General features: G+C 39.7%; 1 protein-coding gene across 2 annotated transcripts; it reads left to right on the top strand.

Annotated features, from left to right (window-relative positions):
* Positions 1 to 7: 7 nt before the first annotated feature.
* On the top strand, positions 8 to 14,264 carry NSMCE1 (NSE1 homolog, SMC5-SMC6 complex component). 2 transcript variants are annotated; one of them, XM_056334094.1, is made up of 8 exons: positions 8 to 135; positions 1,047 to 1,190; positions 8,948 to 9,069; positions 9,983 to 10,060; positions 11,348 to 11,494; positions 12,448 to 12,564; positions 13,476 to 13,596; positions 14,019 to 14,264. In XM_056334094.1, the coding sequence occupies exons 2-8, from the start codon at positions 1,073 to 1,075 to the stop codon at positions 14,099 to 14,101; spliced, it is 786 nt and encodes a 261-aa protein (XP_056190069.1). In that variant the 5' UTR covers positions 8 to 135; positions 1,047 to 1,072; the 3' UTR covers positions 14,102 to 14,264. The 2 variants fall into 2 exon arrangements, with proteins under 2 accessions (XP_056190069.1, XP_056190068.1); XM_056334093.1 differs by having other exon boundaries at positions 38 to 135; positions 1,031 to 1,190.
* Positions 14,265 to 15,419: the final 1,155 nt, after the last annotated feature.

The following is a 15,419-nucleotide window of genomic DNA, read 5'->3' as shown; positions in this document are numbered from 1 at the left end:
AGAGCTGCCCGCCCCGCCGCGCCCCGCCGCGCCGGAAACGGCCCGGCCCCGCCCCGCCCGCTGCTGAGCCGGTCGATGGCAGGCGGCGGCAGCGAGCACCGAGCTGCTGAGCACGGGGGACGACGGTGCTGGCGGGTGAGGCGGCCCGGTGGAGCGCGGGGCCGGGCGAGCAGGGCGGGGGTCCGAGCCCGAGCGGGAGGTCGGCCTTGGCAGCGGCGGGGACGGGGCAGTTTCTCGTGCGGCTGCCTGCGGCTGGCGGCAGACCCAGGCCGAGCGGGCGGAGGGGCGGGCGGGGCAGGCCGGAGCTCGGCCAGCGGCCGCCCCGCTGCGTGGCGAGGCCTGCGGTGGACGGCCGGAGCCGGCGCGCTTTGCGCGGCCTCCAGGGTGCTCCCGCCCGAGGCCGTGCCCGCCGCGGCGCCCGGAGCGCTTGGGCCTCCCGCCCGGGGGGGGCGACGGCGCGGCCTCGGCCGCCGGGCACGGGGGAAGCCGCCGGGCAGGGTCCGCCTGCGGGCCCGGCCAGTCCCGGCAGGCCGCGGCGTCTCTGGTTCGCTTTGTTACTTGGTCTCTTGGCTTGGAGGAGCCTGGAAGCTCCTTTTTTCTTGTGAACTATTGGCCATTATTTGGCCGCAGTGGCCGAGGAATTTCTTGAGATGCTTTTATTTAGTTCTGCTGTGCTTCAGAACGTTTAGAGGAGGATTTTCTGTCTGCAGCAAGTTACGCTCTAGACAAGTTATTAGGATGTGCAGTGAGCAGAAGCATCCAACACGGAACTACGCGAGGTGGTGTTACACAGACGTTAGGGGTGTGATAGCACGGTGCCAACGTTGTCTTAGTCTATAGCTAAACTTAGTTTATCTTCTATCTTTTGCTTCCTTTTCGTAGAACCTTGGAGTTAGTCACCATGTGTATTCTGAGAACAACGTGGGCTATCTGCTGTTTTGCCCCGATTCAATGTTAGAGAGTTTAATTGAAATCTTATGTATGCTTGGACTGTATTTTTAATTTGCATGAGCATGTGCATTAATTACAGTTTACACCATTCGCAGCATTTCAAGCCAGGTGGAATATTGCGATGGCAGCTCAGATGACCGATGCTCATCGGCGGTTCTTGCAGGTCCTCATGTCTCATGGGATAATGGAAGGATCAGAGGCAAGGAAATTACACAGGCGCTGCTGTGAAATACATAAAGGTGTGTCTTAATTTTTGAGAAAAATTAGGGAGATGGAAGAGCTATTTTTTTTCCTGGTGCAGCTTACAAATAATTAGACTGCTGAAAAGCATATGCCATCTAAAAAGAAGTTAAAAAACTTTAATGATGTGAGTGTTCTCTTTCTTTCCTAAAAGATAAAATAACCCAGCAATGAGGAAGCTTAAGTTTTAATCTGGTCATGCTAACACTTCTTATTTTAGCAAAGATGTTTTTCATAGGTTTAAAAAAAAAATCCATTTTTCACACTCGATAATGCTGAAATTTCCAGAATGTTTTCCTTCATACTTATTCATACTGAATTGTATGCTGTTACTCATCTTGACTAAATCCGTCACATCTGACAGATTACATGGTCAGCTGGTTAGTTTTAATATATGCTATACCAAGCTGAAATTTATGGTACATGTAATAAAAATTTGATTGTATACTATAAAATTTGTTTGAAGCTCATGTTCAAACTTAAATCGTACAGGAATGTGTAATCAACTGAATAAGGATTTTTTTCAGACATCTTACAGATCAGAGATCTGTATTTCATCTTCACTACTTTGGAAAATGTGGTGGGTATAATCCAAAATAAAGCTGTCATGAGTAGTGTGTTTAGCGCTGATTAGTAAGTAGGTATTAGATGTGTCAGTTGCTGGTTCCCAGAAAATAGTGAAAGAATAAAATTCCTCTATTTTCATCTTCTCCTTGTTTATGAACAAAATTGAAAAGGACATGGAATGTATAAGAACAGAAAGTGCCTTTTAAAATGAAATACACAAATGATGTTCAAATTAGTGAATTTAAACCATTACTTTTGAAAGGCAGATAACTCCAGCAAACGTTTAAATTACACATTCTGAGATCTAGTATGCACTAAATAATTGTCTCAAGTTATTTTCTAGTTCAAAAATAAAAGCCTTCTCAGCAGTGGTTTGAGGGGTTTAGTCAGTTCAGTATATCTGCATGAGTCTGTTGAGTGTTGAACCAGTAACTCTAGAGGAACTGAACTGTTTGGTTGCTGGTGGTTAACTGGGATGATAAATTTAGCATCACCATTGCTAACTATTCTTTCTCTCTGTTAAGAGAGAAAAGACCGTAGTCACTAATGTGCACAAGCTGTTGTGAACTCCATCTTGCTTTGCTGCCACACGTGGAGTCCTTCCACTCTGCTGAGCAAAAGAGCTTATTTCAGCACCTGCCTGGATTTCTGACTTTAAAAAAATGGAAGTGTGGAAAAATAAGGTTGCTTTTTACAGGTTTACCTCTATATTTGTGAGAACGAAGCCACTGTGATTTTTAAAAGAATTTATCATAAGTGCCAGAGGTGGCCTAAGCCAATAGCATGGCTGTAATGACTTCATTGTGTTGTAAGAACAAAGAACCTAGCTAGATCGTGTTTTCAGTATGAAGGATCAGGGAGTGGTATTGCAGTAAGAGCTGATGGAGTTATTCATTAGGAAGGTATATTTAATAGAAGGATTTAGAAAAAAATGGCTCCATTGCAACTGCTGCCTACCAAGTACTTGGTATTTTTTCTGCATAGTGACAGTTGATGTGTAGTGGAGGAGTTTGTGAAATGACACAGACAGAGTGTGGGAGTTGAAACTATTACAGTTTTATTAAATGCTCGTAGGAAAGCTTTTTGTCACGTTGGGAGGCAAAAGGGTGTTGAACTTGACTTACTGAATGGAACACTTCTCCCCCGCGTTTGTTTTATGAACAAAAGAACCAGCGATCTGACAAACCCATCTTTGTTAGCAGCAAAGTTAATGCTATCACAATTTATGAGATCATGGTAATAGCATTTTTATGAGGAAACTCAGCCTGAATGGGCTGTTGCTGATTTCGATGTAGTTTCTTCAAATACATCTTAATACTGCTTACTACAATCTGAACCATATTTTTTAGATCGGGTTATAGCTAATGTTAGTAAAACTAGTGTATTTGAATTGTTTTCCTTTCTCCTGCAGGTTGTAAGCATTCCATAACAAGGCTGTCACCTGTCTATGACATTGGTTTCCTTAAATACAAAAGGATAAAAAAGCTGCATCTAATGAAGTCAAGTCATAACAGTAACCGTTTCAGGGAAATGGTAATATTTGAGTTGGCTGTTGTCAGGCCCCTTTACAAAACACTGTGAGAGGAAAATACTATTCTGACCCTGACCCCAGACTGAAATCAGGAAACAGTAAAAATAGCAGAGTTCATAGTTACTTTTCCTGCTGTCTTTCAAGCCAGCTGAAGTTCTTTAATAACTGAAACTGAATAGTACAGCTGGAAAGATGGTGCATCTCCCCTGGAAAACACATGCCACTCTGTAATAGCATAACTGGTTTTTTACAGGTCGTGGAATGAATATTGAGATTCATGTGCTCTCTATCCTTTGATAGATTTCAAGGTTTATCTGTTTTTTTCTTGGATTCAGCACATCTTCATTTGATGAGTATGTAACAATATGAGGCATTTATTTTCCAAAGATGTGGTCATTCACAAGTGCTTTGTTTGCCACAGTCTTCAATGCCAGAAGGTTAACAGAAAACACAGATAAATTTTCTTTTGCTGTATTTTTTATGAACCTAAGGATAATTTGGAGGGACAAAGTCAGGTTGCCTTTCAAACCAATGGCTGTATTTGCTGAAGGACAGTATTAGGTAGTATTTATACAATTAATTATAAAATTTAACTGTATATTAATTTACAGCGAAATTCATCAGAAAAATTATACAGTCAATATATGAAAGGATGTTTAGAAAAATGGAAGTATAAAAGAAAACTGCTTTTTTTCCTGCCTGTTTGGTGGTAGGCAAGGAGTGTATTGATTAACTGTTCATTAATGTGGATTGCATCAGACTGGCTTTTGTCTAACTGTATCTTGTATTTTATTTAACTGGCTTGGTAGCTGAACTCGGAAGAAAATAACTTAGGGTCGACTTTAGTCTGCAATCATACCAACTTCTTAAGCATACATATTTCATGCTTGGCCATTGAAAGACCCACTAAATAAATTTTATATGAGAAACAGGGATTCATAGAATAGACAAGCATTTTTTACTTTACGTGTTTTGTATGTCTTTTAGTATTTAGTACTCTAGCAAAAGCCCCAGCAGTTACTTCTATGTGTGACCCAGTGTGCTCATCTTTCGTGCATCTTATCTGCAAAGTTCAGCTAGAGCTTCAGGGAATTTTTCTTATCTGTGGTGGAATTTGCAGATAACGGTCTGTTTGAAGCCTGTGTTTCATGTTACCAGAAGAGTTTGCATTGCAAAACAACAGAACAATCCACTACACTGTTGTTCTGATATTTTGCTTTATAGTGCATCAAATATGTCAAAACTAGAAAAAGAAAGCGTGGCTCTTGGCTTCTTGAACTAGGCATTTTTGTGTAGACAATGAAGAGTATCAGAGCTCTGACAGAAAAGGGACTGGGGAAGATCAGTGGGAGTACAGACAGTGAGATCCCACAGTTCCTCAGCAGTACTTCGCTAGTGTAGTGAACACTTTTAAGTAAATGCACTTTAGTTATTTCTTTGACATGTTGCGGGAGAATTGAATGCTGAGGATGAGAAGAGGGTTTTTTGGTGGAGGGCTGTACTTTTCTCCCATCTCGCCTGCATCGTCTTGCCCATTGCTACTTCTGGAAGCCATGCTCCTGCCAGACTTGGTAGTATTCTTGTATCTTGTTACAGTGCTACCTGCTCTACAGGGACTTTTCTGTTTGTACTGTGGATTTGTATCCACTTATCCATAGAATTTAAGGTAATCTATTTTTGTGTCCCATGTAACACAGGCTGTATTTTCTGCGAATTATTTTTTTTTTTTGCTTCATATTGGGTGCCTTGTAGTTGGGTTGAAACATAAATTGTAGAGAAGCTTCTCAGTTACTCATTTAGATGTTCTGGTAATGAAGACTGACTGTATCCCTTAGGTCAAAATTCAATACGCCCTGTGTAAAGAAGACTGAAAAAAGATTGGATGTGCCAGTCTCCAGTTGTATCAAAACAGCATTGCAGTAGGGTGTAGGTGTTAGTCATCACTCAGGTGGTGGGTTAGTGATTGCACTTTAAAACTGAAGTCTTGGCTATGAGTTCTTACTTAAGTTCATTAGAACTCTTCAAGTGTATCAGCACTGCAGTGCTGGTGAAAATCCATTTGCACCATTTGAATAACTAGTCTTTTCCTGCCCTAAACTTGTTTGCAGTGTAATTGTTCTGGTTCTAGATTGTTGTGTGGCAACAGTAGCAACCTATTCTTTTCCCAGGGATTCTATTTTTCATGGGAAGGCTGAAACATGTATGGTAGATGTATGTGTAGAAAGAGGTTTAATGTGAATGGTTTCATATGAGTTTAAAATAAAAGCAGGATACATATAAAAAAACCTAACAGTGAGTGATGTAGTGTAGTCCATAGTTGAAACTTTGTCAAGCTTTCAATGCAGGGATTGCCTGGGTTTAGGTATTTATGTATAATACCTTGTGCTGTTACAAATAAGTGTTCAGGCTTGGTTTTGATGTTGTTAAACAGAAGGGGTGGAAAAAAAGGTATTGAACAATGTGCTGCGATGCATAATTAAGAATGTTTAGTTTTTAAAGAACTTTGTTTTAAATTTTTTTAAATTTAGATTTTAGATTTTAGATTCTCTTACTGGTAATGGTCCTGTTGCTTCAGTTTTTTCTAGCTGTAATCAAGTTAGATGGCAGCATTTTCAAATCCTCATAGGGAGCTTCTTGTTATATCAATTGTCTTGGTACTAAGAAAGTAGCTGAAGAAAATGGGAGAAAAAAAAATCCTAAACCCCACCATGGATTTTTGCTCAAAGAAACTCACTTTTCTGAATGATTTCTTCTTCTACTCTTCTGTGAAATGAAACCTGAGCATCGGTGATTTAAAATCCAAAGTAATTTGCTGTGTTATTCTTAAGGGTTTTTCTATTTTTTTGTTTAATACTGAGAAGTTTGCAAACTGATTAACTCTATGCCAAAAGCTGTTGTGTAGTTATTAGTTTTTTTTAAATATGGTTTGATCTTGAAAATGCTGGAAGTATCAACACTGGTGGTCAGTGGCTTGTATTTTATCTCCTCAGTGTCATCAAAGTAGAAGAAAACCATGACATTTTCGTATTGCTACTTTGCAGACTAGAATTGTACTTAATCTTCTGCTTAATCTTCTAGTTGCAGAGGACATGGGAGCTGAAGTACATAGATAGATAACCATGTGTAAAGGCCCTATCTTTTTCTTTTAAAGCATTCACTCAGCTTATTTGTGGTCTTTTGCCGTAAACATGGGAGCTCGAATTTTGCAACTGTGCCAGTATGTTTTTGAATTTATCATGAAGCTGTGACATGTCAGACTAAGTAATAAAGATTGCTATTGTTCACTTGTCTTTGAGCAAGGAAGATTAACACAGTGCCTGTTGAAAAGTCATAATTAACCAAGAGTGTGTAAGTTTGTTACACTATCTGCTGTTTATGGTTTGCATGCAAACACATTGAGAAAAGATTCTGCTTTCTTCAAGAACCTCTGCTTTATCTTCAGTGAGGGGTCTGTTCAGCTTTTCTGTAGAAAATATTTGAGTTTATTATTAAGAGTTTAAATTTAGGACCTGCCCTAACCCCCAAAATATTTGTGTTCCATTTATTTACTGTCTTATTTGCTCATCTGCTATCCATCATTGAACTGAAATAATTTCTTCTAAAGAAAATGCTCCCAGGCAGTGTTCTAGTGTAACACATAACAAACTCTAATGCTGTCACGTGTTATCTATATTAACTGTTCAGGGCTGAGAGTTGTTTATTGGCACAAAGAATTAATACCAGGGTCCTGCATATACTTGGTTTTACATGCTATAAACAACTTTGTTGTGCTCATAATTGGGTACTGGAATAGCAATTTGCTTTAATTTTGACCAAAACCAGATTACAATGAGTGCGTCTGTGATACAGTATTAGTTGAGATTGCATTTTATGCCCTAGAGAAGGAAATAATTTTGTTTATGTAACAAAAAATAATTTACAGCAATTGTAACTGTCTTAGATTCTATTTTTTTTTAAGTACTACATTTTACAGAGGAAGTTATTTGAAATTAAGACTATTCAAACGGTTTAATCTGTATTTTGGAAGTAGGGGGTGGTCCTGGCTCCGTATACATCTAACATACTCATTTTACATCAAGGTCTTCTTAAACACAGTCTTTCAAAGTAGTGTTGACACCTCCGAGATATTTTTACCAGAAGAAAAATGGACAAAGAGATTCCTGTACACACTTTGAGTCAGACTACAAAGATTGTAGGTACTTAATGAGTTAAGATCACGTTCGTTTGTCTAATTTCTTATCAAATCTGTTGACAGTAAATAACTTTTTTCAGTAGTAATATATTTGAATAAACAGTTTCTATGCAATCAGTTGCTATGACTGCCTGTACAAGAACTGTTTCTTAGAAGTTACAAGCTTTTGCAAATAGTAAAGGACATTTATCGTTTCTCTGGGGTCTGGAATTATAAATTAACAAGCTGAACATCTAAAAAGTTGGTCAAAGTGCAGCTTTTGGTGTGGTCTGTTCCCCATACATTTTTTACGGAGAGTTTATACCCCTTTTCTTCACAGAAGGTCTACTAGAGTAGCCATTCATCTCACATTAAAATGTTACAGCTGTTGTACAAAGAATATTCTTTTATCTTTCATCTTGCCCTCTGTCACTGACACTCCCTGGCTTTGATGTATGCAGAGTGTTTCCTGCCAACAGGTGCCAGATGGGCGGCACGACAATTTGACAAAATGGTACTTACTTTAATATTACACTTACTTTATTACTGTTCTTGATGTTTGTTGGTTTTGTTCACTTACGGGGTCTTTTGTGTCAGAACCATGAACTTTTTGGGCAGGAGCATCCTGTGACTGATGTTTCTGCATTGTACTATGGTATAAAGTATTGTGGGGTTTTGAGAGTGGGACCTCTGACTAATGCTGTTACACGAGTGATTGACTTACAACGGAGAGTAGTATTAAGTTAGTGATAACTGGTAGTGGTTTTGAGACATCAATCATTTTCCTAAAATTGTGAGCTGTTAATTAACTCTTTTTTTAAATCCTAGCCTGCTGAAGTCAACAGGAATTTTGCCACTGACATCATTTTGTCTTGGATGGAAATTCTTGAGGGTGTGTGCTATTGCTGTGCAAGCAGAAGCCATAGTGCGTGCTTCTACAGCATGACTCCAGAGTCCATCTTAATTGTGTCATCTACTAGCAGCTCTTCCACAGACATAAGATATTACCTGTATTTCCATGATGCTAGAATTTTAAGTTTTCTGGTATGTAACTTGGTCCTTTACATGCCATTAATTTGCAAAACAGAACACAAACAAGGAATCCCTTGTGTGTAAATTAAAAGAAAGCAAGTATGGTTTTTTGTTGTGCAGAATAATTTTTCCTGTTAGTTTTTTACTTTCAATTCAACTTAGTTCAAGTCACTGTAATTAATGGATTAATGTGGTGGGTTCCATGCAGCAAGGCAGAATGTCTGGACTCTCTAAACTGACTGTCAAGGAGCTGAGCTGCTCAGAAGGCTAGTAGTCAGCAGCACAAGAAAATGATGGGTCTGCTGGATGTAACGGACCTGTTTGAATTCTGCCTCACTAACTTTCAGGCCTTTTACCTAGGAAAAAAAGTTTCAGCAGATAAAACATAAAAAGATATGACTGATGTGTAGTTGTTTGGGTTTTATGTGTATGTGCTTTTTCTTATTTATTTTCAGTCTACTATGTGCATGATAAACTGGATGATTTCATCAGTACTGTTAACCGCCATCTACAGCCTTTGTTTATGCAGATCCGAAAAGGACTGTCGGAAAGTGATGGGAGAGCACATTATGCTTTAGTAAGTATGCGATGTGCTGCCATCGCCTGGTTTTTGCCGGTCTGTCCCTCTGTTCTGCTGGCACCTGCTGTAGAAGTGACGTGTAGAACAGGGAAGCGGGAGGATAAACTGCCAACAGCCTCTGTGCGTGGAAATGAAACGTGGCAGCAGGGACTACAGCAGTGTCTGATTTATTTAGCATAAACATTGTTTAAGTGCTGAGGTGAGATGTCGTCTTCACAGGAGGCTTTCTGTCTCAAGACTGATTTTTAAACTAGAAAACACGGAGAGCCCTCCAATTAGTTTTCTTTTTCTCTTACTCAAGATCAACCTAGAATAAAAGGGTTGCTAAGGAATGGCCTGTAAAAAGTTTCCCTAGGTGCTCTGCAATGTCAGAGAGGGACAGTTATATAGTAATTTCAAAAGACTACAAGAGGTATTCTGACATTAGCTGCTGCTTTTAGCCTTTCTGGGTCATTTTTTTTTAAGTTGAGCTAATAATAAATTGCAGTAGCATGTGCAATAAGAATATGCAGTATCTGTGTTTTTCACGGTGAAACAAAAATGTGTATTGTAACAGTTACTGCTGCTGTCCAGCATGGTATCCTGATATAGTATTTTTGTTCTACTATATAGAACTAATATTCTATGTTAGTTCTGTAGGGGGGAGGTTGGGTTGTTTTATGAGCTTGGACTGGGCAGAGGCAGCTGTGGAGAACATCTGGCTGGAAGATGAGGGGTTGTAAAGAAAGGACTTGAGTACCATCAGGTGCCATCCTTAAGGAACAGTCTCTTTCATGCCACTTAAAGAAATTATGTTCCTGTGAATTGTAAGATCATGTATTCTTTACCCCAGAGGACTTTTTGTAATTTATGATGTAGAAATACAAAGGCACTTTGATTTCAGTTTAAGTTGGTTGGTTTTTTTTTGTAGGTGAATTTGGCAGAAACCGAAATAACTAAAATGGCATCTGACTATACAGAAAATGAATTAGAATTGTTCAGAAAAACAGTAAGTATGACAATTATTAGTCAGAAAATCACATTATTTGTGAAGGTAGCATCTTAAAATTAATGGAAATGGAAATGAATGGAGATGTCGTTCAGGAACTAGTTAGTTGCCACCTTGCTCGAGTTTATCCCAAACCGAATGGGGGAGGGGGCAGGGATGGGAGTACAGGCAAGTAATGATTCCCTGTTTAAAGTCAGTTATCAGTAAACTGAAATCAGCAACAGGGGAGTGCGCCTTGGAGTTAGTGACTTGACATACCTGCTTTTAGTTAAGCATCTTTCTTCAGGATTTTCAGTTCTGATTGCTGAATTTTTCACTGGCTTCAGTAGTCTAGTAATATACAGTTGATTTTAATGCTACTAACAGAAATTGGATTTGCTGATTTGAATAGAAACATTTGTCTACTGTCACTGTTTACCAGTTAATTCTGTGTTTAATAAACTAGTCAGAATGCTGCTTTTTAAACAAGAAAACATACACTTGAGAATTTTTTAAAGTTCCAAACCGGGATTCCAGGACATTTGACATCCAGTTTCTTATAAGGAACAGTTAATGTGACTTGCGATCATAGCTATGTATCTTGCATGTTTTAGGGAATTGTTCTTATAGTCTTAAACTTTGAGGACTTAACTTCTCTAGCCACTAAAGTTATTTTTGTGTACATGTTTAAATTTTCTGTATATTCTGTGAGAGCTGCAAAAGTCTAATCTACGTGGATAGTACCCAGATATTTCCCTATACTCCCCTGTATTGGTGAAGAACCTATAAAGCCACGTCAGCACCACAGATACAGCATTGTCATGCACATACTACTACTGGCGTAAGAACTCTGCATGCTGCTCTGTGATAATGAACAGCAGGAACATTTCCAGAGAGTCTCTCAAGATTGGTAATACTGCTACAACCTTCAAGTGCCCAGTAGGTTCAGCAGCGCTAATGACTCCAGAGTGGACAGTTACTTTAGTGGTGAGAGGTTTTTCCTCAAAAGAACCTTGACAAAGAGCAGATAAAAAGAATCTGATCTGTCACCCCTGAGTGTGCTTAAGGGTCCCTGAATGCAGCTTCATTTGGGCAGCACTGCATTCACAGAAATGTTTCTTGGCAAAGATTAAAACTGTCAAGGTAACAGTGATTGTTTCTGCTTTTGGCCTTTGTTTTACAGTTCTGGTTCAAGCCATAGTAGTGTATCTCATATTTATGGGTGCTAAAAAAGCTGCACATTTACTAGAAGGTATGTCTTATCTAATTGTATGGCTTTTTAATAGTTGAAAATGTTTCCTTCTGTAGATGGACCTAATCATTTCATCAGAAAATGGCTTTGCCTCTTCTACAGATATTTTAAACTTGGCTGACCAACTTAAGACAAAGAAAATGAAGAAAAAGGAAGCAGAGCAAGTATTGAACATGTTTGTGGAGGATAAGTGGCTCTCTGAGGTAACTGCTGTATCGAGTGTTTGTATTCTAATAGGTCCAGCTGTTATTTTCTTATGGATGTGATGGCTGAAACTGGAGCTGTTCTTTAACGAATGATGGCAAAAATGGTTTTGTGGGGCTTCTGCTTATTTCTGCTCCGCTGATTTTTGCAGACAAGGCAGTAAATCTGCAACGAGAAAGTCCTTGGGTAGGTCTATACAGAACAACATGGTTTCAGTTTCTTGTACCCGAGCTGGGTGGGGGTGTGTGTACAGCCCTGTGCTGTGACATAGACAACCTTTGTACACAACAACATGGCATAGTTAAACTTGGAACAAGAGCTGGGGAAGGCTCTTCAGGGTGATCAGTAGTTAGTTATATTTAGAATATCCTGAAAAGCAGTGAGGCAAAAAAACTCCTGTACCAGAAATGTGTGGGCCTCTGTGCACATTTGTAAATCTCCTTTACTTCATGAGGGAGAAATTGAGATTAGCTTACCATGTGGACTCTGCAGTTGCTTGCCGAGTGAGACCTCAATCCCTTTTCTCCTGGATTCACTGCATCATAGATCTCCAAGCTGCTGCCACACATTTACTTCTGTTAAGTGATTTAACAGAGATTTTTCAAAGATATCTTAAGCAATAAATGCCTAGATTGTGCTGAAAGACAGCAGAATTTCTGCTAATGTGCCAGTGGAGGGTCTCAAAGCTGCCTCTTAAGGAGCATGGTTGCTCATCTGTACCTTCCAAGCACTAATCTCCCTTAAAGTGTGCCATCTTTATTCTGATCCTCCAAATGAGTTCTGCTACTTCAAAAGTATTTCAGCTTTACATTGTATCAGTGTTGGCATGTTAGTTTTGTGATGGCAGAAAAAAGTGGATGTCAAATGCTTGCTATCAAGCAGGTGGTTAGAGAAGTCAAAAAAGGTAAAAGGAATTAGAAGAAATTCCTTGTCTCACCACTTGTTTCTGTAGAGAAATGGAGAATATACTCTGCATACTCGCTGCATAATCGAGATGGAACAATTCATTCTGAGCAACTACCAAGATATCGCAAGGAAGTGCAACATCTGTCACAGCCTTGCCATCCAGGTAACATTTGTTTTTAAAACCTTAGTAGGCATCTGCCAATGTACTTATGTGGTCATAGCTGAAGTGTATGATACTTTGAGTATTAGACAGGCACTGAAAAATTGTGGTCTTGTATCTGGCAATGGTGCCTATGTATATAAAGAAACACCACCACCCACCACCCCCACCCCTTTTTTTTTTTTTCTCAGTCTAGGTTATTTTATCTTCTGTCTTTGGAAAAATACTTGTCTTGGAGCAGTACCTCAAAGTATAAACTTGGAGAAACCGAACTCACCCAGTGAGGAGCATTATTGCACTGCCTTGCTTTCTAAAGCCAGCAGGCTAGAGATGAACCCCTTATCCTTAAATAGGCCTAACAGTTAAATGTTAGCTGTCTTATCTTTGGACCTTAGAAATAGCAGTCTTCATGTGACACATGTTCATCTTTGGTCCTGGGATTTTGGTTCAGGAATGGCATGTGTCTTGGACTTCAGAGTGAACATGTATGCTTATATATAGCATGGTATCTTGATAGCAGGTAAGTTACCAGTTTAATCTTGTGTAAGTGGTTACAGCCTGAACTCCTATTCCAAAACTACTGCATTCCCTTTCTCCTTGACCCTGCATCTTGTCATCTTCCCAACTAATGTGCTTCCATGTTATTTTTTTCCATCCCAATTGGTCTCCTTTATTACACCCAAATAGCTCAGCATTGTCTTTCAAGCTAAATCTTGTCCCTATAGGGAAATAGTATTTTGTAGTTTCCAGGAACATACTTCCTCTTACCATTCACCAGCTTGGACCCCTGCATATACACCAGCTGCGAACCATTCTTTGGAGTAAAGCACTGCATATCTGCCGGGTTTTGTAACAACTTTGTGCTAAACTGAAGGACAGGTTAGAAACATTTTAATCAACACTTCTGATTTCAGAGCCAAGTATGTGAATCCTGTGGGACTGGAATGCATTTACCTTGTGTCAGAAAGTACTTCAGAGCTCAGACTGAACCCCGCTGTCCACAGTGTAATGATTTCTGGTCTTGTGACATTCCAGGTACCAAGCAACCTATTTTTACAAAAATTGAGTCTAGTAATACTAGAGAATAGACTGTAATATTTAGTGGCACTGCCTCGATTATTTATAACTGTAGCTCAATATCAGTTATTTCTGATTTCATTTGTATGTTCCAGACAGTAAACCATACATGGGCAACACTGAACCCTGAAAGTGCAAGGATTGGGAAGGGGGGAGCAGGGGACAGACACCACATGACACTAATGACAGTAAAACTTCTGGAACTATTGAGGTTCTAAGAAAAGCACAATCTCTTTGGAATTCCTCTATTTATCCAGGGAAATTGGACGTTCTGAACAGAAACACAGGAATATATAAAGCATTTTAAAAATCTGGAGGTTATATATGATATAATCCTTTTATGTGTGTCATTCATTAACTTCCTTTTGTTTCTGTTACAGGTACGAGTCAGATGGACTGCCAGTCACCATCAAAAACAGGGAAGCGGAGAAGCTTCATTCTCAGAACTAGACAATGTTTGTAAAAATTGCTTTCAGTGAAATCTCTTTTACCACCCCCCCCCACTCCTACAGAATAGACAGGCTGTATTGTATTTGTTAGTGACAGTACATTGTTCAGTGTACTTATTTTTTCCTGAAGTTTCAAGACTCTTACAATAAAACTTACTGACCTTCCTGTTCTCCTTCTTCAGTTATGCATGCACAGCTTTCTCGCCAGCTGTTTTGTGTATGCAGTTTTACATATTCTTGGGTTGGGACTCTCAGTGCATGTTTGGGAATGAAAGATGCAAATGTTTTTACTCAGTCCTGCAAGCTGATCTATTAAAAGAAGCCTTTCTCAGCTACAGCGTTCCCTGATTGTACAGTTTCAGTTGTACAAATGAACGTGAAACCTGTTACTAGCATGACAGGGCTTCAAGTAGGTGAAAAAGCAATGCAGCACTTGCAGTGTCCTCACTAAGGCTGGCTGAATATCTGGTTTACGGCTAGAATGTGAACACTTGCAGCTGGCACTGCTGCTCAGGTTTTGCCCCTTCTCTGGACACACAAGCGTTCATCTGACAGCGCCAGGTCATAAGCAGCTACACTCAATGGGACAGGCAGTGCTCCCACAGTATCGGGAAGGAGTAGGACAAGACTTCTGGGGCAATGCCAGCTTACGTCTGAAGTGTTGAAAAAACTACCACCTTAAGGCTCTTTTAGTTTCTAGTATTAGCACTGTGCTCTCCAGTTTTATGTAAGGATGCTTTTTCCTTAAGAGTGACTTGGAAAAAAGACAAGGACTAGATATTGCCAGGTGCCAGAATGGAACAGCAGCATATCTTTCCACTGTAGAAATGTGTGACACTGCAGAAGGCAAAGTGCCAGCAGTTCAGCTGATGGTTAATCAAAGTACGAGTAACTGCAATTAAACCGTGGATTAACATGTTTCTAGGCCTTAACACTAGTAACGTTTTCTGTATAGGAGCTTGATATCTTGCTTTAGCTTTTATTTTTTTAAACACATCAAACCTTTGGGTAGCACCATCCCTCATTGTTTATGTAACTCTCATTTTTACTGTTAGGAAATCCAAGTAGAAGATAACACTAACCTGGTGTTCCAGTATAATTTGAAGCAGTGTCCTAGCAGTGCCCTTATAGAGAGTGTTTCCAATGTACACACACGTATGAGATGATGACCTAACAGATGCACTCTATGAGGAGACTGTATTAGAAACATCCCCCCAAAAAATGTTGCTGCAGCATCTGCTTTCCATTTACCCATCCAGATTCATTCATCATGCTCAAACAAGAGTTTGTTGGTTTGGGGTTTTTTTTAATCCACCTCTAACCTCTAGGTAA

Source organism: Falco biarmicus, chromosome 4 (genome assembly GCF_023638135.1).
Source record: "Falco biarmicus isolate bFalBia1 chromosome 4, bFalBia1.pri, whole genome shotgun sequence".
Taxonomy (NCBI): Eukaryota; Metazoa; Chordata; class Aves; order Falconiformes; family Falconidae; genus Falco; species Falco biarmicus.
The sequence above is the reverse complement of the archived record's forward strand: the minus strand, read 5'-3'. Positions and strand labels throughout refer to the sequence as shown.

Bases quoted from the DNA above. Each gene is read 5' to 3' on its own strand.
- NSMCE1 (XM_056334093.1), top strand. From the start codon at position 76: ATGGCAGGCGGCGGCAGCGAGCACCGAGCTGCTGAGCACGGGGGACGA. The intron at 1,191-8,947 runs GTGTGTCTTAAT...ATTTATTTTCAG, and splicing joins CTGCTGTGAAATACATAAAG to TCTACTATGTGCATGATAAA. The intron at 13,597-14,018 runs GTACCAAGCAAC...TTTCTGTTACAG, and splicing joins CTGGTCTTGTGACATTCCAG to GTACGAGTCAGATGGACTGC.